Here is a 14914-nt window from a genome sequence, read left to right as displayed (position 1 = left end):
GGAGGGGAGGGTGAGAGAGAGAGGGAGGGAGAGGAGAACAGAGGAGGAGGAGGAGGAAAAGAGGGGAGGACAGAGAGAAAAGGAGGAGGAGGAGGAGGAAGAGAGAAAAGAAGGAGGAGGAGGAGGAGGAAGAGAGGGGAGGACAGAGAGAAAAGGAGGAGGATGAAAGCAGAGAGGTGAGGAGAGAGAGGAGGGGGGAGGAGGAGGGGAGAGATGTAGCAGTTGTTCATTAGTGAGGATGTGTGAGGGACTGGAGGACTGAGCAGGAGGAGAGAGACAGAGCAATGGTGAGTCTCATGGACACTGACTAATGAGAGGAGGGGAGGGAAGGAGGCAAGGGGAGAGGAGGGGAGAAGGTGGGAAGGGTGAAAATGAGCCTGGAGAGGGAGGAAGAGGAGCAGAGGAGGAGGAGGAGGAGGGTGGGGTGGGTGGGGGGAGCTGGGAGTGAGCGAAGCGAAACTGATGGGGGAGGGGAAGAATTTGCACGTACGCACACACTGTTGAAATCGCAAGCGACACGAGAGAGGGAGACAGATAAGTGACCAGAGAGACAGACAGGGAGGAGGAAGAGGAGGAGTGAGGGAGGAGATGAAGATGGAAAGACGGGAGGAGGGAGGAAGGGAGGCAGGAAAGACACAGGAAGGGAGAGAAAGGAGGTGAGGGAGGTGGCGGGAGAGGGGAGGAAACCAGAGGAGGTGAGTGAAGTGGACAGAGGGAGTAAAAAGAGAGGAGGAGGAAGGAGGGGAAACAGAAAAAAAACGAGGCAGGGGACAGAGAAAGAGATGACAGAGGAAAGGGGAGGAGGAGCAGAACTAGGGCAAATATTCAGGAGGTGGAAGGAAGGGGGAGAAGAGAGGAAGAAGAGGGTGAAAGTGTCTGAGAAGGAGAAGATAGAGGAGGAAAAAGAGGGAGAGAGAGAAAAAAAGTAGAGCAGGCAAATGAAGGAGGCATCAGAAAAGAGCAGGAAGCAGGAGAGTGAGGAGGAGGAGGAGGAGGAGGAGGAAGAAGGAGGAAGGAGTGGGGTGCGGTGACAAACAAGAGAGATCACGGGGGGAGATGGTGGGAAAATGAGAGAGCTGGGATGATGATGATGACGATGAGGAGGAGGAGGAGGAGGTGATGCCAGAGAGAAAGAAGAGAGAAAAAGCTGGAGGAGTTTGTAACAGGCTGTTACATGTCAGCAGCAGGCACTTGTAAAGGCAACAGCAGGCTCTCTCTCTGTGTGTGTGTGTTACTGTGTGTGTGTGTGTGTGTGTGTGTGTGTGTTACTGTGTGTGTGTGTGTGTTACTGTGTGTGTGTGTTACTGTGTGTGTGTGTGTTACTGTGGGGGGTTATTGTGTTTATTACCAGCATCAGGTGAGAAAATATCCTGCTACATCTATCACTGAAACACTCCCTATTCTGCACACACACACACACACACACACACACACACACACACACACAGTCATCCACCTGTGCACTCACTCACACACGCGCACGCACACACGCACACACACACACACGCTCTCTCTCTCTTACACACACAGAGGCACGAGGCTTCAACTCTTTGAACTGTTCACATTTTAAATAATTAAAAAAAAAAAAAAAAAAAAACTAGTACACTGAGGCTATTTATCCGAGTCATTATCACGCACGCTCTTCAAAAATACGTTCACTTGTCTCACAAGCTCACGTGCAGACACTCACGCACACGCGCCCGGTTCAATTGTGCCCCGCGCTCCTGCCCTTTTCTCTCCACCAAGCATACATCAGTACAAGTCTGGACAGCCTGCCTCAGCACGGAGATGCACAGCTGACGAATCCCTCCGCCGACACACTGGCAAGTAGTCCCTAATTTATGGGATTTTGATAGATGGCAGATTAAGACTTTATACCAGCTCCTCATATGATGAAATAAACAGCCTCGTCGTTCTCGTACTATTTAAGATTAACTGATTAATAACCATAAAGGTAAAATAGCATATTTCAGAAGCTTATCTTTTTTTTTTTTAAATCAAACCTTTTCATTACGACGTGTTGACCATTAAAAAAAAAAACCACTCTTGGATTTCCAATTACACGTCTGAGCGCAAATAAAAAAAAAAAAAATAAAAAAAAATCTCAAACTCAAAGAGTAAAAAAATAAACTTAATAGTTTTACGGGACTACTTTTTGTCAATCCAAAACGGGCTGGTTGGGTAGGGAGAGGCGAAATCATCGCAGCGGATGTCCACCTCACATTTCTCCGGGTGTTGTCCGTCCTCCCCCGGCACACACACACACACACACACACACACACACACGTACATGTACAAACACACACACACACGCGCGCGCACGCGCACTCGCGGCTGCTTCCATCTCTCCGGAGCAGTTCACTTCATTGTACCGACTGTGCTCATCAATTAAACCGTTTTTGTTTGTTTTTTTTGGGGGGTGGGGGTGGGGGGGGAACCGGCGGTCGCCCCTCGCGGCGCTTCGGGAGGAGGATTATAAACCGGGAGACCGGAAGGCTCGCAGAAGTTTTTTTTTTTGTTTTTTTTGTTTTGAGCGCGGGAGTAGCGGAGGGAAGACGAAGACGGCAGGTACGGTGATGAGTGTTATCTCCACTTACAACTATTGACGTTACTCATGTAACGTGAGGAGGAGGAGGAGGAGGAGGAGGGGGGGAGAGGAGAGGGGAGGAGGAGGGGAGGGGGGGGGACGAGCCGCAAGCTAAGTGGCTAACGTTAGCATCCCAACGGCCAAGTACGTTAGACTTGTATTGCACTTTGTTGTATTGGGGGGAGGAGGTGAGGGGAGGAGGAGGAGGGGAGGAGGTGAGAGGAGGGGGGAGGAAACGGTGCCTATTTATTGTTATTCGGTCTCCACAATTTACTTGAACCGTAACGAAATGCTGCCGTTTGTATCTTAATGCCCCGCGACAGACCGCCAAGTGGAGTTATTGTGACCCGAAGAGCGGTTTTTGTTGTTGTTTGTTTGTTTGTTTGTTTGTTGTTTCATGCCAGCAGCATCAAGACAGTAGCGGTAGTAACAGCAACGTAAGCGTGGGGGGGTGGGGTGGAGGTGAGGGGTGTGTGTGTGTGGGGGACGGGGGACGGGGGACAAAAGGACTTTAAAGTCTCTCACATGGTGGTGAAATATTGATTTATCCACTAAACGTGACTCGGATAAAAACACTCGAGATGTTTTGATGTTGAACCAACTAATTCATAGAAACCCAAAGAGACAGTTAAGAAGGACTTCTCTCTCCCCCATCTCTCCCCCTTCTCTCCCTCCCTCCCTCATGTATTGTAGTGGTGGCTTTAACCATCAGCACCGTGTTGGTCACGTTAGGGACGCTGCGGTTGACCTAGTTTGTAAGTATGAGTCAAAGATGATGCATCAAAAGAGAGAGAAGTTCATCAGACTACTCAGAAAATGTGTAATGTTGAAACATTTTAGACAGTAAATATAAAACCGGAGGAACCATGTTTGGAGGATACTTTCTTTTTAAATATATATATATATATAGTTGTTGTTGTTTTTGTGTTGTTGTTTTTTTTTTTTACCGTTGTGCACAATCGCATGTGATATTGTAAGTAAGGGAAAGTTGTCACATCTTTCCAATATGTTGGTGAAATGGAAGAAAGCCTCTTATTACTACACGTCGTCCCTGCCCGTCAGGCTTACTGTGTCGTAGTTTTGGCTCTTGACACTCGCTGTAGGTCATTTAATCCGCCAGAGATCGAGGCTACCGCGGTCGAGGCTACCGCGGTCGAGGCTACCGCAGCTCCCTTGAAACTCCCTGAAAGTGAACCGAGCGGGATTACACAGCTCGTCCTCCCCCCTTTTTTTTTTTTTTTTTCCGATGGTAGCTTCATCGATTTCTTAAACTTCAATATATCAACAGAGACTATAAATAGACGGAGATATGTCGATATAAGTTTTGTGATGTTTGCATTGTGGAGGGGGGGCAGCTGTTGTCGTACTTGTGAGGTGTGGGGAAGGGAGGGAGGGGGGCACATCGGGAGCAGCGATAGACAAAGACCCCCAGAGAGCCTCAGACACTCGTATTGTCTGCTCGATGTTTTGGTGGATGTGATGTTAATCTCTCTGATTGTCGTGATCACGCCTCACCCCCACTCGGGGAAGCGCAACTGGCCACGTTTAAGACCAGCGATGTAAATGAATGTCGTCCGTCGGGTCACAAAAGTCGGCGTCCCGGCTTTTTGTTCTGGCTGCGGGTCAAGTTAGGAAACTGAAGATGAAGTTGCTGATGGGATGGTGAAAGAAAGAGCACGTGTTTGATTCGGTACATGTGTGTTTGTACTGATCTGTGTATGATATGGTTGGTCTTGTTTTTTTTGTTGTTGTTGTTGTTTTTTTGGGGGGGGAGGTGGGGTGTCCGCTACGTGTCGGTGGGTTACTTTCTGCTGCCGCATCCCGAGCTGACCGTCTAGTGTTTTGTACTACGGTGGCCCGGAGAGGGAGACAGACGGAGGGGAAGAGAACGAGGCTCGGGTCACGTAATGATACAGCATTGACCGTGGATGACGCTGGAAATGAAAGCCCACTTCATGCAGGAGGACTCTCGTGTTATCTACAGCACCGGGTGTTTTTTTTTCTTCCCACGTTGATTCCCACATGTGTGCCTGTGTGTGAGTGTAGATGTATGATTGACAGGTTTGTACCTTGGCTATTGAGGGGCTCATGTTTCTGGCATGACGGGTGTCTTTATATATTTATGTTAAAGAAAAAAACAAAACATTTTTGTCTTTTTCCTCACAACACAAACATGTTAGGGTGAATCTGACAATTATGATTCTTTTAAGTGCTCAATACATGGAAGGAAAAAAAAAGTCCAACTAAAATGTTTGGCATTTTTACCCAAAGCACTCATCAAAGTTGTTGCAGCTTAGTTTTCTATCGATCAATTAAAAAACTGGTTATAAATACCTTACATTCAAGATCATATTTACATCACACTGCAGTTGTCCTCCTGCTGGTTTACATATAAATGACTGCTGAGATGCACAGATTTAACTTTTGCACTCTGGCATTGATTTACTGATTGGTCACTTGAGCTTTGGTACTTCTCAAACAATACCACCTAACAGCCCTCTATTCAGTTTGCGGGTGGCGCCCTCATGACCGCACCCCACATTTAATCAGCTGCAGAAACAAAGGAACTTGAGTTAATTCAGGATTGAGTGCTGTGATGGAGGAGGGGGGGGGGGTTAGCCTATAAGTAGAGGCCAGTTCATGGCATCTTCATTCCCTCAGAGACCTCAGAGCAGTTCATAGTGCAGGAGTAAGAGAGGTACTTCTAAGGTGATCCTGAGGGTTACAGAGAGAGTTTGAGTTCTTGGGACAGAAAAGTGTTTGGAAAATTAACCCAGCTCCAGGAAGATACTCCCAACGCAGCAGAATATGGTAAGGTTTTACTTTAGGAGAGGGAAATACCGTTTTATAGGATGTTCAAAAATCCAAAAAGATTTGAGTTGCAGCTCGGACAAATGTTGATGAACGTAATAGTTTTTGGGGGTCTTGTGTGTTTGTTGCAGTTATGCCCTCAGTGATGGAGCGCTCGGGGGCCGGGGTACTATCCAGGAGCAGAGCCAAAACCGTAACCAACGGCAACAGCCAGCCACACTCTGAGGAGGAGAGCAGCGACGAAGAGCACGCTCACGGTAGATGTAAACACACACACACACACACACGCACACACACACACACACACGCTCACGCTCACGCTCACGCTCACGCTCACGCTCACGCTCGTTAAACTTGAGTATATTATACAGAGGTCCAAGTCAGCTGTTAATTTGAAGTCAAATCTACTACTGTCTGGGTTTTCTATTCTCACATGAAGCACGACCAAGTGTTCCTGCATTAAACACAGACACACTTTCATGGTCCAGATGCACCGTTCCAGCTGTTCCACTTGCATTCATTGCATCGCCGCTGTGCTTCTCTCGCCCCGACACCCCGCTCTTCCTCACCCACACTCTTCATCCTCGTCACATAAACCCTCCCTTCCTCCGTTCTCTCTTTTACCCACGTACTCTCCGTTGATCTTTTAGTTATCCTCTCATTTATTTTAGCCCCATGTTCCCTTCCCTGTCTCCTTCTTTCCTTCGATCAATCCTCCTTCTTCTTTATTTTTGCCCTTCCTGGGTCCTTCCACCCATTTCATACATCTACTCATGTTTCTATCATGCCCCTCTCCTCCCTTCCTGTCCTCTGTCCCTGAGGAAACTGTAATCTGTCTCTTCCTCCTTCTGGTCTGCCTCCCTGTCTCTCTCTGAGTCTCTCTTTGCTCCTTTTCTCTCTTCTGTCTTTACCACACCACTAATCACTTAATGTCTGCCATCCGCCGTCACACTTCCCTCTCTCTGAAGCTCCATCTGTGTAGATTTCTCTGTTAATGTTGAGTGATATTGATGAAAATACAATTGAAAAATGTAAAAATATTTATGTATATGCCATTTATGTTAACTTGAAACTGTTCTCTTGTAAAAAAAAAAAAAAAAAAAAAAAGACGTTATAAGCTTTGAATACTCGCATATGTGGAGCAAATAATTGGAAACTAGATGGTTCTTTGTCTTGTAAAACCATTTGAACAACTTTTAAGTCAATCGTTGAGTAGAAAAGTGTCACTTTGGCTAAATGCTTGCAGTCAGTTTTCTCCACGGGCTGACCAGGGGAGGATTGTTGGGACCGTTTCAAACTAATTACATATCTTCAGGGTGTTTTAGGGTGAAGGAGTTCTTCCTCACCTGAAATAAAAAAAAAAAAAAAACCACCTCTGCCAAAGAAATTACTGCATTTTAATGGAATACAATATTAGGCTCATTAAGCGCTGGCACTTCTTTACACAGCAAAGGCCACATGTGTAATTATTCAGATGATTGTTTGAATGGAAGTCTCATGACTGGACTCATGGTGAAATCAGAAGAACCACGGTCGGCCCGATTCAGAGCAGAAGATTATTAACTGAATTATCTCGTCATGTGTTTGGATCAACAGCAGTTACCAGTTTTAACGACTGGTTTTAAGCTGCTTTCTCTTATTGGCTTTTTACAAGTTAAAAAAAATAAACAGCCCAATAAGGCACAATCAGGTCCTGCAGTATACAACATGCATTTCAGTGTAAAACCATAACTACATATTAAATATTAACATTTTTCAGTAATTGTAAAAGGCAGAAATTTATTTTGGAGAACATTTAGTCTGGTTTTATAGAAGAAACTGAGACCTGAGAGGGTTTAGAGCAGGGTTGAACATTTAGCCATAGTTAACTGTTCTCATCTGTTGTATTGTGTCTTTGGTAATAATAATAATAATAATAATTAAAAAAAAAAAAAAGGGATTTCTTTCTTAAATTTCACTTCCATTACTCAGCTGATGGAAGGAGAATAACTTGATTCCTTTCATTTTATGGCTGTTTGAGGAACCAAACAGTGTCATGTTGATCAAGCATCGTGTCTTTTAAGAAAAACACACAAGTGACTGGATTCAACAACAGTTCTGACTTGGTCAATATTGCCGAGGCGGCAGCTTGATGAGATAAACCAACAACTCAACCATGTTCGAAGGTAGAAATGTATGAAACTGAAGGGGATTATCATTCTTCTGTGTCACTGTCCATCTGTCTCACGATCGAGTCTTGTCCAAGCTTTGCAGCTTCTTGGGAAGTTTTCTACTTGTTGCCCACCGGCTCCGTCTTCAGCACATTTCATCTCCCCAGAACACAAACTCATGTTCCTCTTGTGTCTCTCCCTACAGACAGCATGATCAGAGTGGGAGGAGACTACCAGGCTCAGATCCCTGAGTTTAAACCAGGTAAGCAGAGAAAGAGAGAGAGAGAGGGGGGGGGGGGGGGATGTGGAGGACATTGAAATGGAGGAAGGAGGCGAATGCAGATAAGTAGAGGAATGAAGGTCGAATGAATACAGTGGAAAATGAAGAGAGGGGAAGTCTTGAGGACTGTCGTCTTTATCCAGTAATTCAGATCTTAAAAAAAAAAAAAAAAAAGAAGGGGGACGTTCAACCCAACATTGATCCTCCCTGCACCCAGCTGCAGTTTGATGATACTTTATAAAGTATAGTTGAAGTCCTGAATCAAGAGAACTTGCTAAATAATTCGTATTAATGAAAGCTTTCTTTGAGGTGGGTGTCAAAGTCTTTCTTTAATATACGACCGGTTAACTGTACAATGTTCATACCCTCCATTTTATTTCACATATATACTTCAGCAAATACAAAATAGTCCTCTAATATCCCCCCCCCCCCCGACATATCAGAACAGCACGTACCTTCATCGAATCAGAAACAAGATGTTTGTCAGCCTGCAACCTCATGGAGAATGAAAAGGGTCACAGATAATGGCAGTGCGCTCAGTTAGAGACCTCATACCTGATGTTAGTGGATGAAAAATGGCTCCACACAATCAGGTTAGTCTCCACGGAGAAACGACGAGGCTCTCCCACGACAGTCCGATCGCATCGGAGGACGGGACGAGCAGGAAAGACCGACTAAAAGACCGGCTCCAGACTAAACAGTTAATACGAGGTGTGATAGACGGGGAGGGATGCTGGCGGAGGTCAGGAGACGCAGATGAAGGAAAGAGTGATGACGTGACCGAATTTAAACACATCGCCTCAAACAACACGTGGATTTAAATGTGTTCGCAAACAAACAGTCAAAGGTGTCTTCTTCTTATTTTGTTTTGTTTTTCTGTCGTCATTTCCAGACAGTCCAACCCGCTACAATGAGAAGGACCAGAGGAGCATGTTGGTGTGGTGTCCCAACAGTCAGCTGTCTGCTGCCATGTGTAAGCTGAACTTCACCTGCAGTTTACTGGCTGTGTGACTGACGATTAAAACCCTCCTCTCTCTGTGTATCACTCTACTTCAACTCTTTGTCTTCACCTCTCATCTCTTTCCCGATTTCCTTTTTCTGCTCCACCTTCTGTTTCTCTTCTTCTTTTACTGATGTTTTTTTTTTTTTTTTCCCTCTCCCTGCAGTGGATGAGTACATCCTGATGGCTAAGGAGAAACACGGCTACAACATGGAGCAGGTACGCTGCAAGTTTATGTTCCGCAAAGGATGATTTCATTTTTACTCAAAAAAAAAAAAAAAAAAAAAAAAAAGTGCGCGTCTTCCGACTCTGTCCCCGTCCGTCCCCGGTTTCCTGACTCTGTCTCCGTCCCCTGCAGGCTCTGGGCATGTTATTGTGGCACAAACACGACGTGGAGCGCTCGCTGGCCGACCTGGCCAACTTCACCCCGTTCCCAGACGAGTGGACGGTCGAGGACAAAGTGCTGTTCGAGCAGGCCTTCAGCTTCCACGGCAAGAGCTTCCACCGCATCCAGCAAATGGTGCGAGGCCGGCAAAAAACACACACACACACACACACACACACACACACACACACACACACACACACACACACACCAATTCTTACAGGATACTTATCATAGAAATGTGTGTAAGAAGAGTTAAAAAGCTTCTCACTTTTTCTTCCTTCCTTTCTTGCATGTAGCTTCCAGACAAGTTGATCTCCAGCCTGGTGAAGTACTACTACAGCTGGAAGAAGACCAGGACCAGGACGTCAGTCATGGACCGACAGGCCAGGAGGCTGATCAACAAGAGGGAGAAAGATGACAGGTTTGATATGCCAGGAAACTTTACTGAACTCGCGGGGGAAACGGGGCGTAAAGAGAGAGACGACGAACACCGGAGGACGAGCCGAGCGTCGAGTTCTCGGAAAGCGCTCACCCGAGATCTGACATTTACAAAACTTCACTCGTTAAATGACACTCGATGAGCAAATCATCCCGGGAGACGAGCCCCGTGAATATAAATGAGACGGTTCTTTTTCACTTGACATTTTTCAGCATGTCGGATAACGTTTTGATGAAATCATCGCTGTAATTTAGACAATAAGGAGCGGGGACGAAGTTTGAACACGAGTGAGTTGTGTTTAAATGTTTGTTTGTTTCTTTTTCTTTCTCAATCGCAGTAATGATGAGCTGGAGGAAGCAGACCCAGGCAGTGACAGTGACTTTGAGATTGACACCAAGAAAGAGGTGAGCACTGAAAACTGTGTGTGTGTGTTGGGGAAGGATAGAGGGGGGGGGTGTGGTGTGTGTGTGTGTGTGTGTGTGTGGGGGGGGGGGGTCGCCTGAGGAGATCAGCCAAACCAGATCAATTCTTACTACATCGTATTGATTTCCTGTCCCTGTAAATATGTGCGTCAAACTGAGGCTGACTTCTAATATTTGGACTGGATCTCTTGTGTCCTCTCAGGCGGTGAAACAGAACCCCACCAGCACCACCTTGGACAAAGCCACCCCGAGTCGCCCCGGGCCCGTGAAGAAGGAGAACATCGGGGCCCAGTACAGACACCACCCGCTCAGAGCCCGCCGCAGGCCGCCCAAAGGCATGCACCTGGAGCAGAGGGACATCATGTCTCTGTCTACGTCCCAAGATACCGGCAGTCTGACTGTACGTCATCTGGACACGCAGCTGGTTTCACTCAAGAGACAGGTTGGTGCCGTATGGAGGAGCTACGTATGGAGGAACATGTTAACGTGGAAATTAGATTCTTCCTCCAGAGGTTTATCGATGTCGGTATGACGGGATAAGTTGCTTTGTTTTACACAGTCTTCTCTCTTCTCTTTTATCTTTTTCTTTTCTATCTTTTCTCTTCTATCTTTTCTCGTTTTTCTCTTCTATCTTTTCTCTCTCTCTTCTCTTTTATCTTCTATCTTTTCTCTTTTTTCTCTTCTATCTTTTCTTTTTTCTCTTCTATCTTTTCTCTTCTATCTTTTCTCTTTTTTCTCTTCTATCTTCTCTTTTTCTCTTCTATCTTTTCTCTCTTCTATCTTCTCTTTTCTTTTCTCGTTTTTCTCTTCTATCTTTTCTCTTTTTTCTCTTCTATCTTCTCTTTTCTCTTCTATCTTCTCCACTCCGTCTCTCAGGTTCAGTCTATTAAACAGAACAACAGCAGTTTGAAACAGACCTTGACTGAAGGTGTCAACACATTCAAACCTACTGAGGTAAGTCCTCCTCCTCCTCCTCCTCCTCCTCTTCATCCCTCCTCTGTGGCCTCATTGATTTTTGTTTCACTTTTCTCTGATCTCCACTTTGTTCCTCTCCTCACTCTGTCCTTCCTCAACTCCCTCCAGATATTATTCCAGCCCTTGTGGGACTGAGATTAGTCCTAATCTGCTCATTGCTCTCGTGCCGTCGTCTCCGTCCCGTCTCTGTCTTACCGTCTTCGTCCCTCACTCTCTCATTTCTCCCCTCCAGCCTGCCCCGAAGATGAACTCTCGTTGGACCACAGAGGAACAGCTCCTGGCTGTGCAGGGTGAGTAACGGCTGCATCATCATCTTCCTCCTCCTCCTCCTCCTCCTCTGCTCTTCCTACCTCACAGCCAGCTGTCTATAAGACACATTCATATTCTCCTCACACAGGAAGTTCCTGCACTGCAGGTGTCAAATGTTTCCAGGAACATTGCCTGTGTTTTGATTGGACCGACCGAGAGCTACATTCTGCCACTATTGTTATTAATATTATTATTATTATTATTATTATGACTAAAGAGGGACGTTTCTTGTGATGTTTATTTACGTAAAATTATTTGAATCTCTGTGGTTCTGTATTAAAACAATAAATACATAGAATAAATATATGCACACATCAGATCATCTACTTTGGAGACGTAATGTCTCCTTGACGTTCATTGATGTCGTCCACTAAAACGACGCACAAACTCTGTTGTGGTGTATAAAAATTTTGGTTGTTTTTTTTTTTTACGGAAAAACACAAACCGAAACGCAGTGAGACAATATTCCTGAGTTCAGTTCACAAAGCTGACTTGTTGGTATCACAGTTATTAGATCAAACGGACCACCCCTCCGTTTTATCCCCGACGGAACGGAGCTTGAGCTTTTATTTTGAAAGCGTTGAGCATTTCCTGTACGTGTGTTCACGAGGCTGCAGCTGAAATCGGGAGTCGTTAATGAAACACTCCGTTGTCTTATGAAGGGTCGTTCAATGGTATTCATCGCAGGAGGATTCATGGCTGAAGAGGATGTCTATTGTTTGTTGCTATGGATACGGGGAACTGTATGCAATGACACCCTATCCTCCGAATTGGTTTGTTGCTCTGACAGTGGCTTGGACGTGGAATTAGATATATATATATATATATATATATATATTTTTTAATTAAATTATGTTTAATATTAATTTATAACTGCATGTTGTAACAATGCAGTGATTTACAGGAACTAAGGATTTTTGACAGGATTAAACCGACTCGAGCAGAGATTTATATTAAAATGAAAAAAGACGTGTTCATAGGTTGTATTCACTGAACAAACGTGTGAACATGTCGGTCAAATCCACGCGGGTCGTATTTAAAAACTTAGGCCAAAGTTTTAAGTCATTCATTTGCAGTAAAAATTACTTTTGTAAAACATGAAGTTCAGGTTTAAACAAATGCTCGTAGACGATGAAGATTAAATCCATTTTTGTGGGGACGTGACTTTTTATTATTTATTATTATTATTTTTTTTTACTTCCGAAAGGGGGAACGAGGAGAAAGTTTTGAGTTACAGCGGCGGATATTTAAATGTCTCCCGTTAAAACCCACGAGCAGCAGGTTTGACTCACCGTTGACGTCTGCGTGCCTTTGAGCGAAGCGTTCAGCTCCGTCTGCTGCAGCCGACGTCACACGGAGGTTCACAGTAAACAGCGGACGCGTCTCCTCCCGCGTCTCCGGTGTGCGTTTGTGAAGACGTGTCACGTTAAATGTCGTGTCTCTTCCTTTCCAGCCATCCGTCGTTACGGTAAAGACTTCGCGGCCATCGCTGAAGTGATCGGGACCAAGACTCCAGCTCAGGTGAGCCTCCTCTTTCTCACACGGCGAAGACCTCCTCTCCGCCTCCGTCCAGCTTTTTCCCCTTTTTCTAGGACGACTAGAATCTCTCGTTCGTCTTCTGTAAACGTGTCCTTTCTCCGATTTCCTCTCTTTTAACCCCGAGTCTGACCCCGTCTGCTCAGGTGAGCTCGTTCTTCGTGAGCTACCGGCGCCGGTTCAACCTGGACGAGGTGCTGAGGGAGTGGGCGGCCGAGCAGGTGGCCACCAGCCGAGAGCAGAGAGACCCCAGGAGGAGCGGGGAGGAGGCGGCGGCGGCGGCGGCTACCGACGGAGGCGCGGAGGAGGACGAGGTGAGGAGCTCACTTCGGGACACACTCTTTTAGTTCATATTTCATCTGAAGCCGGCATTGTGGGGAAAAAAAGGTCGAACCTCCATTTATCAAAACAAAACGGCCTCTTCCAGACCGAGACAATCGTTTATTTTTTTAAAAGCACTAAACTCAATTCTTCCATCTCTGAACACAAACTCTTTTCTTCATTGGTTCAACTTCATGTTGCACTTCAGGAAAAAACAAAAAACAAACAACGTGTTGTCTGGTTGTAAGTGTGAAATCTGAATCTGCAAATATGTTAAATCTTTAACGCAAAACAAAATCATATGTTCACGAGAAATTCTTCTACTTGTGTTTCTTACAGTTTATATTTATCTGTAATTGTTACATTTCCATTGAAGTTTATCGTTTCAGTGCGTTAATGTCATTTTAGACACTAAAGTTGATGTTAAGTACACGTTTCATGGTAGCAAAGGATTTCAAGCTTAAACCTGCCCCCCCCTCTGCTCCACCTCCTCCCTCCTCCCCTCCACCTCCTCATGACAGCTCTCAGAACAAAGCTCAGGAGGAGATTTGTCTTCATCTTCTAACTCCGTCTCCTCCTCTGTCCCCTCAGGTCAAAATGGAGGACTCTCCGTCGGACGCCGCCGGCAGCTCCTCTCCCCCCTCCTCCACCCAGACCCCCTCCTCGCTCTCCCAGCCTCCTCCGCTGCTGCGCCCGGCTCCTCCTTCGGCACCCCCGAGCCTCCTCCGCCAGCCGCCTCCTCTTCAGACACGGCCGCTGCAGAACCGAGCGCCCCACAACCACCCTCCGCCTCCGCTCATCCGGCCCGCTGTGACCTCCTCCGCCACCGGAACCTCCAGTCTCAGGGGTTCTCCTCCCAACTCCTCCTCGTCCTCCGCTGCGGGGCAGATGCCTCCAACACTGGTCGGGCTCAAAGTGGAGCAGCCCAACTCGCACTGATACAGACATCACAGTAGGAGGAGAAAACACACACACACACACACACACCAACCACGCTTCACTTTATAACTCCATATCCCCCTCCCCCCACCCCCTCCACCCTTCATTCATGGGACCACCACATGTCACATGATCAATTGAACACGCTCCGGTCCCGAAGGTGACATCACAACTCTTCAACATGTCAGGGAGAGTGTAAGGAGCAGGTCTGCTTAGTAAGGACGTGATCTTTACTGTACTAACAAACACCTACCTCCAGACCCCCCCTCCTCCTCCAACCCCCCCTCCTCCAACCCCCCCCCCTCCAGACACCCCCCCCACACACACACACACAGGAACTCAAACACTACTTGCACCCACTTCACTTCACTGAACAAATCAAGACACACTGGATCATCAAGCTGTTGAAGAAAGCCGTGACCACAGAGGGCAAACCACCTGCTCGTCTCCATGGCAACTGCTGAACATCTGGATCGCTCGGCAGAATGTGGCTGAGCGCACGCTTTCACACACACACACACACACACACACACACACACACACACACACACACACACACACACACACACACACACACACACACCTCTGTGTGCATCTAGAAGTACACATCTCCAGAGTAGGTCGCACTGGGCCGTCATCCAGACAACCTTCAGGAAAAAAGAAACGACGAATAAATGAGGGAGAGAGTCGCCCACATCTGAGCCAAACCTGCTCCGCCCGGGAGGTCGCGTACATCCCATAATCATTCGCAAATGAT

The 14914-nt window shown here is 46.4% G+C and overlaps 1 protein-coding gene across 4 annotated transcripts; it reads left to right on the top strand.

The window, feature by feature from the left end:
* The first annotated feature begins 206 nt into the window (after window positions 1–206).
* On the top strand, window positions 207–14418 carry rcor2 (REST corepressor 2). Of its 4 annotated transcripts, none has more exons than XM_069716984.1 (14): window positions 207–287; window positions 5530–5655; window positions 7754–7810; window positions 8721–8801; window positions 8995–9047; window positions 9187–9348; window positions 9513–9637; window positions 9993–10059; window positions 10280–10519; window positions 10954–11031; window positions 11285–11342; window positions 12815–12882; window positions 13044–13211; window positions 13810–14418. In XM_069716984.1, exons 2-14 carry the CDS (start codon window positions 5532–5534, stop codon window positions 14155–14157), a joined length of 1629 nt encoding a protein of 542 aa, XP_069573085.1. In that variant the 5' UTR covers window positions 207–287; window positions 5530–5531; the 3' UTR covers window positions 14158–14418. The 4 variants fall into 4 exon arrangements, with proteins under 4 accessions (XP_069573085.1, XP_069573083.1, XP_069573084.1 ...); XM_069716982.1 differs by lacking the exon at window positions 207–287 and adding an exon at window positions 2475–2568; XM_069716983.1 differs by lacking the exon at window positions 207–287 and adding an exon at window positions 4790–5398.
* The last annotated feature ends 496 nt before the right edge of the window (window positions 14419–14914 follow it).

The sequence above is a fragment of the Brachyistius frenatus genome, unplaced genomic scaffold (assembly GCF_029030835.1).
Source record: "Brachyistius frenatus isolate BFR_SWC_R1_liver_20210118 unplaced genomic scaffold, ASM2903083v1 Contig_166, whole genome shotgun sequence".
Lineage (NCBI taxonomy): Eukaryota > Metazoa > Chordata > Actinopteri > Embiotocidae > Brachyistius > Brachyistius frenatus.
This window is presented reverse-complemented; position numbering and strand designations above follow the sequence as displayed.

What these genes read in the sequence shown, in the direction of transcription:
- rcor2 (XM_069716984.1), top strand. Translation starts at nt 5,532, where the DNA reads ATGCCCTCAGTGATGGAGCGCTCGGGGGCCGGGGTACTATCCAGGAGC. An exon ending in GATCCCTGAGTTTAAACCAG is followed by an intron (nt 7,811 to 8,720) that starts GTAAGCAGAGAA and finishes CGTCATTTCCAG; the next exon opens with ACAGTCCAACCCGCTACAAT. An exon ending in TGGTTTCACTCAAGAGACAG is followed by an intron (nt 10,520 to 10,953) that starts GTTGGTGCCGTA and finishes TCCGTCTCTCAG; the next exon opens with GTTCAGTCTATTAAACAGAA.